Below are 10,541 nucleotides of genomic sequence, written 5' to 3'. Positions count from 1 at the left end.
TAAAGTAAATGGGGCAAAATGTTTAAAATGGTAAATTTGATAAAGAATTTACAGGAGGCCTTTGTCTATTCTTAAGCTTTTCTGCAAGTTTGAAATTTTATCAAAATTAATGGTTACCAAAAGGAAATATCTCAACAAAACAAAACAGAATAAAAAAATTATGAAATGACTTAGAGTGATTTCTGCTTGTCCTATATATATATATAAAATCATATATATTTTGTATATATATGTATGTATATGAAAGTTCAGAGTTCAAAGGCTATGTTGAATGATTCAGTATCACAATGTCATCACCAGAATGCCCTTTTGGATTTCTCCCACCCTATGATCCAGGGAAGGATTTCCTCCTTTCCCACAGGATGGGCCATTATACATGGATGCCCATCAAGCCTGTACAGTTAGGTCTTCTCATTTAACTGCCACTGAGGCCAGTGCCTTCCTTGGAATCCTGGGGCAGGACCCTTCCAGCCTCAGGGAGCAGCAGTTGGCCTCACACCGGCAGCTCCTTTGGACAGTTGCAGGACTTGGAGCTAGACTTTCAGGCCTCCCTGCTCCACCAAGATCTCCAGGAGGGGAAACCCTGGGACTGTTTGTGTCACTATGAGCAAGGACAGAACGCCCTTGTTCTGTAGGGTGAATGATTTTAAGCCCCTACAGAATGCCTCAGGAAGGTACTTAAGGCCCATGTCTGCAGTTCTTTTCCTATTAATTTACCAGTAATAACTCAATTACACTTTTTAAAAATATATGCTAAATAGTGTTTATACTTAGAGCTGGGTTTCAGGGCTTCTGCTTTCAAAAGAATACTTTTTTTTTTAGCTAAATTTCTATTTTCTTTTCTTACAAATTATAACAGGAAATGGTGCTTTGAAATACAGGTAGCACTATATTTAAATACATCATGAAATTAATGAATTAGGAAATTAAATGTGTTTATTACTCTTAAACATTCTTCAGCTCACTTTCCTGAATTATCAAGTCTAAAGTTTTGACTGAGATTAAAAATTAAGACAATTTCTGTAAGCTCTTTTTTGGTGTGTATTTAACAATAACAACAAAAAAGCTGTGTGTCCACAATGTGCAAATATATATATATACACACACACATATATAAAGAAAATTAACAAAATTTAAATATAGGCTATATTTTAGTTAATAGTGTTGTGTTGATGTTGGATTTCCAGGTTTTTATTTTTGTACTGTGAGTATGTAAGAAGTGTTCTTTTTTTTTTTTTTTTTTTTTTTTTGGCTGTGTTGGGTCTTCGTTTCTGCGCGAGGGCTTTCTCCAGTTGTGGCGAGCGGGGGCCACTCTTCATCGCGGTGCGCGGGCCTCTCACTGTCGCGGCCTCTCCCGTTGCACAGGCTCCAGACGCGGAGCACAGGCTCCAGACGCGCAGGCTCAGTAGTTGTGGCTCACGGGCCTAGTTGCTCCGTGGCATGTGGGATCCTCCTGGACCGGGGCACGAACCCGTGTCCCCTGCATTGGCAGGCGGATTCTCAACCACTGCGCTACCAGGGAAGCCCACACACACAATTTTTTGAATGTATATATTTCCGATGCTTCTAACTACTCTGCCAGTTAAATACATATTAATACTCCATTTTGTGTCTTAATTCAGAGATGCTTTTTTAAAATTTTATTTCTTATTTTTATTTATTTTTTGGCTGCGTTGGGTCTTCGTTGCTGCACATGGGCTTTCTCTAATTGTTGTGAGCGGGGGCCACTCCTCTTTGCAGAGCTCAGGCTTCTCTGCAAGAGAAGGTGGCTTCTTTCGTTATGGAGCACAGGCTCCAGGTGCTCAGGCTTCAGTAGTTGCAGCACATGGGCTCAGTAGTTGTGGCGCACTGGCTTAGCTGCCCCGCAGCATGTGGGATCCTCCCGGACCAGGGATCAAACCCGTGCGCTCTGCATTGACAGGCGGATTCTTAACCACTGTGCCACCAGGGAAGTCCCCAGAGATGTTTTTAATATACTTAGGTTCACATAAATCCTAGCAGCTAGAACCAAATTGGTTCCCAGGAATATGTGACCCAATGCCCATACTAGTTTCACTGTTGTTTCTTCCCTGCACATATTTTGGTTTGTGTTTGTCTTGTGTTTTGCCTAAACTTTTTAAATTGTGATTTGTTCGTAGGCAGTTATTTCCTTTTAAATTCCATAAGAATTTGTTCAAGCATTGTGCTCAGTTTGCTTCTTTGATTATTAACATGCAGGAAAGCCACACAAGAAATATTTTTTTCTCCTGAAAGCCCTTCATATCATGTATCACATGTAAGTATATGTGAGATGCAGCTTTATTTCAAAAATTTCCACTATAATCACACTTAATACAAAAACATCATAATTGAGCCTAACAAAGTTTCTGGAGATCAGATTCGAAGAAATGTATTTTTCAAGTTCAGTTATATGAGAATCTGTGATATTACGTCTTACTGTAAGGATACAAGATGCTCTAAGTTTTCATTAACAATAAAAATATTCAAAATTGTGTAATTTGTTTCTATAAGGCACATCTTTTCTAAGGTGCTCAAAGAATTTGCTTATTTACTGGTAGGCGTTGATTTTGATCCAGCAGAGTCATTATTCTATGACGACTGCTGCTTCACGAAGATTGAATGGCCAGTGGAGACAGTGAGAGTAGGGCTCTTGTGTTCTCCCTGCATTTGGCCCAGAACTCTGAGAGTTCCACTCCAGATCTAACGCTGATATCATATGGGATTTTAGATCCAGATTATAATTTATTGACAGTATATTAGACTTAATCATAAGTTACAATTATAGTTGTTGCCACTGTTCTTGTATCCTGTTTCCCTCTCTCTTGAATTCAGCTTTTGTTTTGCACTAGAGAACATCCTGGAAGAATTCTTTCAGAAAAGTCTGTGTGTTATAAACTTTCTACCTCTTTGTATGTCTAAAATTTTCTTTCGTTCTCTTTTATACCTGAGTTTTTATTTGCCAGCACAGAACTTGCTAGGGAGTGATGGGACTAACCATCTCATTAACTGAGCAATCCTTCTGGGAATGGAGGCTTAAGGCCGTTATAGTAATAAGTGGTGTAGACTGTACGTAATGCTTACCAGTAAGCTATTTTACAGATGGGTGTAGTGTAGATTTTCAATGCTTACATTAATATTTACATTAATCTCTAATTAAGAATAAACAGTTCGGAATAGTGACATTTCTTAATTAAGTCCATAAAACTGTCTTTGCCTTGAATTAATGATTTCCCCAACTACATGGTCTGAACCTAGGAATTCGTCTACTCCTGTCCAATGTTCCTTAAATCCAGCCAGCCACTTCACATTTTCTAAGAGCATTGTGAAAATCCAGGGCTATATATTTTGGTAGCATCTCTAGATTTTTACTCTTTTCTGTTGGTCGTAAATTACTTGTTATGACTCCTTAAATAGTCTTATGCTAAGATTTGCTGTCATGTATCTTTCTCATATCCTCATTTAGGTTGATTAATTTTTTTCCATGTTTGCATTTTATATCTGTTTTTTCTTTCTATATTGCAGCATCAAGGATGAAAAGGATGCCCAGGACTTGATCTTAGAAAAAACCAAAGAAGTGGAGTCTTTACGAAATTCCAGCTTGGTTAAAGGAGCAAGAGTGAGTGTCAGTCACAGCCCAGGAAGACTCATAGAATGGAAAAAAGGAAAGCTAAAAATGATGATAATAAAGTTGCTGAATAATGTCAATTTGTCTAGATCTCAACCTGAAAAATGCCTTTTCATAAGAGATGAGCCCTGCTTTTTTGGGAGGGGAGGCAGCTATCATAGTTATAAGCAGAAAAATGAGACTGTTCATATGAATCTTTAATAATATCCCCAAATTTAATGAAAATAATACAATTTAACAATCAGTTTTTCTATTCACTATTCAAGAAAACTAATGGTCCCCAGCACCTCCTAAGTTTTTCTAGAAGTGATTTAAAATTTTGTAAATATAAGATGGAAATCAAAACCTTCTTATCTGATTTTGTAGAAAATGCCAGGGGCAATGGAGCGATTTGATAAACTGGATATGTCAGCTATGCTTAAGTTGGAGCTGGCTTTCGACAGAGAGCGAATTTCCAGAAAGATCCTCCCAGAGGCTGCTCCAAGCACTCTAAACTGGTGAGACCGACTGACACCATTTTTAAAACGACTTATTTATAATCTGGTTGCAAAGTACTTAAAGCATAGTTATGTGTTTAGTTTCTTCCTATGACATAAAGTTTAGTGTTTTTTTTTTAAAGAATAGTTTTTTTCTATGAAATGAAAAGTAATGAAAATTTGAAAGCAATTAGTTACTTTTAACATATGTACTTTCAACAGGCTTTAATTGATTCTGGCATCTCTACAAAATGGCATCAATAATACTGAAAACTGAATCATCTGTGAATGAAGTTTCTGTTGTTTTCTCCTTATTTGCAAAATTTCCTTGATTCACAGGCACCCAAAATCCTCTAGTAAGAAACACCTCGTATATGTAGGAAAAAAATTTTTGAATGAAAATAGAATGAGGTAAACTCAAAATGTGGCCTATTTCCCATAGACCTTTAACTTCTAAAGGGTCTACTGAGGTTGGTTTTCTCATATTTTTAATTATAGCTTGTAACTTGTATATTGCAACATGTATATTTTTTAAAGGGCTCCTCTCTCCATTCTGTTTGCTGGTTAGTGAAGCAGTTTGTTTCATTCTTACCACAAAAACAGAGCAAATTAAACTCCAACACTGTAGATGATAATCATACAAATAGACAATAAACATAGCTAATGAATACATCAGAGTAAAAGGAAGAAAAGAAAGAAAATTCAAACCAGTGTGAAAAACTATATATGACATCCATTTCTTATATAAACATGCTCCAAAAGAGTCATTTTAGTGAGATGAGAAGAAACATAAGCCTCTGAGGGCCACTTTCATGCCTAAAGCCTTATTCACTTAACTGTAATCGTTAACATGTGGATCAACTTCAGTGCAAGAAGTTGAATTATTTAAAGCCAAAAGCTTTATATGCTGCAAATGATCCAGTTATAAGACCAGTATACTTTATTAAACATGAAAAGGAAAAGACATTTCTCATTGTGTGAATGATACAGTGTAAAGAGCTATCAAATAACATCTGTGTAATCGTCCACAATAAACATGTTATTTCATCTTATGCTTAGGGCATCTCAGTTCTCATATCTGCTCAAAAGTAGGCATGTAAATCAGATTGAAAGTTAATAAATATACACATTTATTTGCTCCATTATTTGGGTTCCTTATGAAACAAGGAATGTTATTTGGAATGTTGTAAGACGTTCAGCTTGACTGAAGACTAACTGTATTAGCCCCACATTCCAGTTATGTGGGATCCAATTATAGGTCAGTCTCTTGCACTTAGCACTTAATGATGTCTTCCCTTCTTTCTGCCTCTTTTAGTAAAATGAAAGCCAGAGAGAAGTACCAATCTGACCTGTGGTTAGAAATTGAACACCTGAATAAGGGTGAGGAACTCAGACCTAAAAGGGTATGGGGCTCAGTGTTGCCTAAATCAGGACCTATTGCGCTACACGTCCATGGGCCCAGCTGGCTACAAGGGAGCCAGGTTACTATGAAGGTGGGAGATTAGCTCTTGGAAGCCAGCTTAGAGCCCAAGGTTACTGTGTGTGTGTGTGTGTGTGTGTGTGTGTGTTTCTACTCTCATTTGGTAAAATATTCGAAGAGCCATTTTGTTGGGTTTTATTTTATACAATTTAGAGATTTTTCTATCACAAAGAAAGCAAAATATTATGCTTAACTGGAACTACCTTTTTTTCAGCATGACGAAATATTTCATAAAACATGTTTGTCATTGGTAAAAGTTTTCAATTCATACCAATCACTTCCCAGTTTTGGAATGCTCCCATGTGTTGCAGCATGAGGCAAACCACTCTGGCGATGGGGAAGTCGGCTGTTGTTCAAATTGGACAGAGTCGAGGCAACACGGGTCCGTGTGTTCAGAGCTGTAAGAGGCAGAGTGGGATACGGCAAAGCGCAGCTGCGGAGACGTCATGGGACACTCCCTCAGACTTGCATCACGATGCCCCTCATCCTCCTCCGCTCTTCATCCTCCGCGATCCCGCTTTAAGCCATTTTCAACTATCTCTTAACCTTTTTGTTCTCCACTAAGATTTCCTGACATTTGCCCATGACTCTGGAAGCTAAGAATGTGTCACCCTTTTCAGTACATGGGTTTCTTAAGTTTTTCTCATTATGAGGGTATTAATAATATGAGAATTTAATTTTTTAAAAAAACTGTGGATGTTACTTTTAACTGAAGGGATATTTTATTGTCTTAACAGAAGCCATTTCTTATGCAAATGAGTTAGTGGAGCTTCTACCTGTCTGAGTTCCCCTTTCCTTTCATGCCCCAGTTTTTTGGCTCACATTGGCCTGGATTAGAGTCCCATGACTCTGGGCCTGTGCCAGCTGATGAATATTCTGGAAGGGAGAGAGTAGGCTCATAAGGAATTCAGGATAGGCAAACTCTGGAAGTAAATATTTGTCCAATAAATAGTTGTGAGTGGACTTTTTTATGGGCAATAGAAGAAACAATTAAAGAGAACTTGAGTACCCTTGCAAAGATGAGAACCAAGACAGGTTCTAATTCAAGAGAGGCGTAGGAAGCACTGAATGTAGGGTAAGTGATGTAGCGTGCTCAGGTGGTGGTGCTTCCGGGGCTCAGGCTGCAGCAAAGAAGTCAAGGCCAGAGTATCGCTCACTACACAGCACCAGCGGATGGGGTACTTTGGATAACAAAACATTGATAGGTGGGAGTAATGATAGGTTTGACAATTTTTAGAAGGAACCTAAAAGAGAAAGACTACATATCTATCTATCTCTATATATCTCTATATATCTATATAATCACAATACTTTATCAAGTTAACATTTTTATCCTGGAATTTTATTTTTACCATTAGTTTTTCTCTAAATGCTGCAGAGCAATACTATCTTTGTGCGGTATTATGTGGCATTTCTGAACACCTTTCCTTGTTTGAGTATTAAGCAATTGGGTTTAGTGATTTATAGCTGGAAAATTCATACTCCTGGCAATGTCAGTTGCTAAAGGTATGCTTGTTAGAGAAAGTCTGAATTCGTGCTTTTTCTTCTCTCATATTTAAGTAAAATTATAATCTTACAATAAGACTTCATTTTGAATATATTTAAAGTTAGTAAAATTGCTAAATGATAATGCATGGAATTTCTTTAAAGTTCCTTTAAGGAAAAAAACCTTGTAGTTGGATACTTTATTCTGTCTAAATAAACAAAGCCTTGACAATATGATAAAAGTTTTAAGTATAATTAATATTTGTTTTATGTCTGCCTGTGTTCTTCTTATAGAAACTTAGGCAAAGAAATGCATACATTTGACCCTCCATATCTGCGGGTTTCGCATCTGTGGATTCAACCAACTCAGATCAAAAACATTAAATTAAAAAATTCCAGAAAGTTCCAAAAAGGAAAACTTGAATTTGCCATGCACCAGCAACTATTTACATAGAATTTACGTTGAATTTGCCACCTGCCAGCAACTATTTACATAACATTTACATTGTATTAGGTACTATGAGTATTCTAGAGATGATTTAAAGTATACAGGAGGATGTGGGTAGGTTATATGTAAATACTACATCATTTTATATAAAGAACTTGAGCATCAGAGGATTTTGGTATCTGCAGTGGGTACTGTAATGAATCTCCTCTGGATACTGAGGGGTAATTGTACTAGGTACCTAAGAGGAATCATTTGAAATTGATTCCTGAAGTGGGGAGAAACTAGCATAGGAAAAGCAGCCATCATTGGCATCACCATATTGCTGAAATCCCCTTGGGGCTTCTAAAATTGTTTCAAGTTCTATATAAACCTAATACTATTAGGGAAAAGAAAGCTGTGATTTGACACACAGGAGTTAATTCATGAAAACTTATATAATTTATTTATATACTTCCATGATAAGTTTACCATAAATTTGCTAAAAATTATTGTTTCGTTTGAGATGCAGAATGCTTAGACATATTAAATGTACTTAACATACACAAATAAATATAAACATCCTTTGACTTAAGTATATATAGATGATAGATCAGATTACCTCTGAAAATATGGTTTGAGAACAATTTTAAAGAGATTAAGGTCCAAAAAGGCATGAACGTTAGTTTCAATTTTCTGAGTTTAATAAATGTTTGCTGTTGTGTTCCAGGTTTAGTGCTACCAGACCCAAGTTCATCTTCCTTGGCACGTTTTAATACAACTACCTATGCCGTGGCTCAGTGTGAAGTAAGTACTAAACTTCTTGAGTATGTTCTACAGCCACTTCAGCAGTCACTGATGTGCTCAGAGTGGCACTTTCTTCTTGCAATAAAACTGTTTTTAATATTATTCCCTGAGAGAGGCCTGAAGTCTTGATATAAGCACATAGGAAAGAAACAGTTTTCATGGAAAGTAAGGCTGCAAGTTTATGTAAGTTACAAGGTCATCTGTATTAGAATTAAAATAACAAACAAAATATTTTACACTGTGAACTATGACACACGTACAGAAAAGTGTAAAAAACACCTCTATAGTCCGCACTCAGGTGAAGACAGGAAACACGACTGATGCCCCAGAAGTGTGCCCTTCTAGTTGGTAGCAAGCCCTCCCTCTCTGCTGTGGGCAACTGCTACTCTGCTGCTCATGGTAAGGACGTCCTTGTTTTTGTTATGTTTTTACACACGATGTATGCATCCCTACACAAGAGGATTTAATTTTAGAATGTATGTAAGTGGAATCATACTGTATATGTCCTTTTGTGTCGCAGCATGGGTGAGTTTCATCCATGTGCAGCAATAATATGTTCAACTGTATTTCAATATATATGATGGTCCATTATATGAATATATTGTAGTTTATTTACCCATTCTATTATTGAGGAACCCTTGGATATACGTCTGGCTCCAGTCAGAAAAATAGGAACTGTAACAGTTATTTTAATGGAGACATTTTATTTTATCTATTTATTTTGAAAAGCTTTATTTAGGTGCAGTTGATATACAACTGATGTACATATTTAACGTATATAGTTTGATGACTTTGTACATACACATACACCCATGAAACCATCACCACAAAGTAATAGATATATCAATTACCTCCAAAAATTTCCTTGTGCTTCTTCTTTGTTGTTGTAAGAACACTGTTTTTGTTTGTTTGTTTTTTATGCTTCTTTGCTGTGTGGCATGCAGGGTCTTAGTTCCCCAACCAGGGATTGAACCCTGGGCCCCAGCAGTGGAAGCTCAGAGTCCTAACCACTTGACTGCCAGGGAATTCCTGTAAGAACGCTTAACATAAACCCTTTTAACAAGTTCTTAAGTGCATTTAACCGTATGGTTAACTATCGGCACAACGTTGTACAGCAGATCTCTAGAATTTATTCATCTTGCGTAACTGAAACTTTGCACTCACTGACAGACATTTCCCCATTTTCCTCTCCCCGCAGTCACTGACATTCACCATTCCACTCTCTGCTTCTATGAGTCTGACTATTTTAGATTCTTCTTATAAGTGGAATCATGCAGTATTTGTCCTTCTGTGACTGGCTTATTTCACTTAGCATAATGTCCTCTGGGTTCATTCCTTTATTTTAAAACAGAGAATTGGTTAAACAGACATTGGAGGACTAAAAATGCAAAAAGCAAACGGTGAGGTGACACAGAGGCAGGAGAAGCTACCATCTCTGGAGCTTGAAAAACAAAAGGAAGGGGTTGGGGTTTAAGAACCTAGAAGCTTAGAAGATGGGGCTGGTTCACAGAGTGTAGAAGGAGACTGCGGACCAGGACCCACTGCTGCTGGAAGGAAGGGCTCTGCAGGCAATTACAGAATCGTTGTGCACTAGGCAAAAGGAAACACCAGACTTTTCAGAGATGGTAAACACTGGCTCTTTGTCAATGCTAATTTCTGGGACACAAAGCACCACCAATGTCCACAAGTCAGCCTGGAGCTATATCATACAGGAGGTAAATGACATTTTGGGCTGGGACTGTGTCTCAGTGGACTCCAAGGGACCGTGAATCTAACCTGTGGTTACTGAATATATAATTTGAATAAATATACTAAAAAACTGGTATGATCCATGCATGATCTCTGCAGTCTGGGGAGTGAGGGAGGCCTATTATGGTAAGAAGAGCCAGATGGAAGCCCTGAGGCCTTCTCTTTGGGGTAGTCTGGTAGGCAGAATTTGAATTGACCTTTAGAATTAGTTTTTGCCACCTGCTGTACATACCCTGTAAAATCCCCTCCCCTTGAGTGTGGGGAGGATCAGTGAAAATGATAGAATATCATTCTTATCATTAGGTTACTCATCAGTTGACTTTGAGTTAATGAAAAGGGAGACTATGCTAGGTGGACCAGACATAATAAGGTGAACTCTTTACAAGAAGGTTGAGTGTCAGAGAGATGCTATTATGCTGACCTTGAAAATGCAGCCCCCGTGAGTTTTATAGCTGCAAGGAAATGAGTTCTGCTAACAGCCACATGAACTGGAAA

General features: G+C 37.6%; 1 protein-coding gene across 1 annotated transcript in view; it reads left to right on the top strand.

Moving 5' to 3' along the window:
- Positions 1–376: 376 nt before the first annotated feature.
- The window catches only part of LOC130707016 (serine/threonine-protein kinase MRCK alpha-like), a 63,271-nt gene continuing 53,106 nt past the window's right edge, over positions 377–10,541 (top strand). Inside the window, exons 1-5 of the mRNA XM_057539647.1 lie at positions 377–591; positions 3,523–3,616; positions 3,992–4,122; positions 5,417–5,481; positions 8,221–8,297. Coding sequence (XP_057395630.1) covers positions 377–591; positions 3,523–3,616; positions 3,992–4,122; positions 5,417–5,481; positions 8,221–8,297 — 582 coding nt within the window. The remainder of the gene's footprint in view (positions 592–3,522; positions 3,617–3,991; positions 4,123–5,416; positions 5,482–8,220; positions 8,298–10,541) is intronic.

Source organism: Balaenoptera acutorostrata, unplaced genomic scaffold (assembly GCF_949987535.1).
Source record: "Balaenoptera acutorostrata unplaced genomic scaffold, mBalAcu1.1 scaffold_538, whole genome shotgun sequence".
Lineage (NCBI taxonomy): Eukaryota > Metazoa > Chordata > Mammalia > Artiodactyla > Balaenopteridae > Balaenoptera > Balaenoptera acutorostrata.
This window is presented reverse-complemented; position numbering and strand designations above follow the sequence as displayed.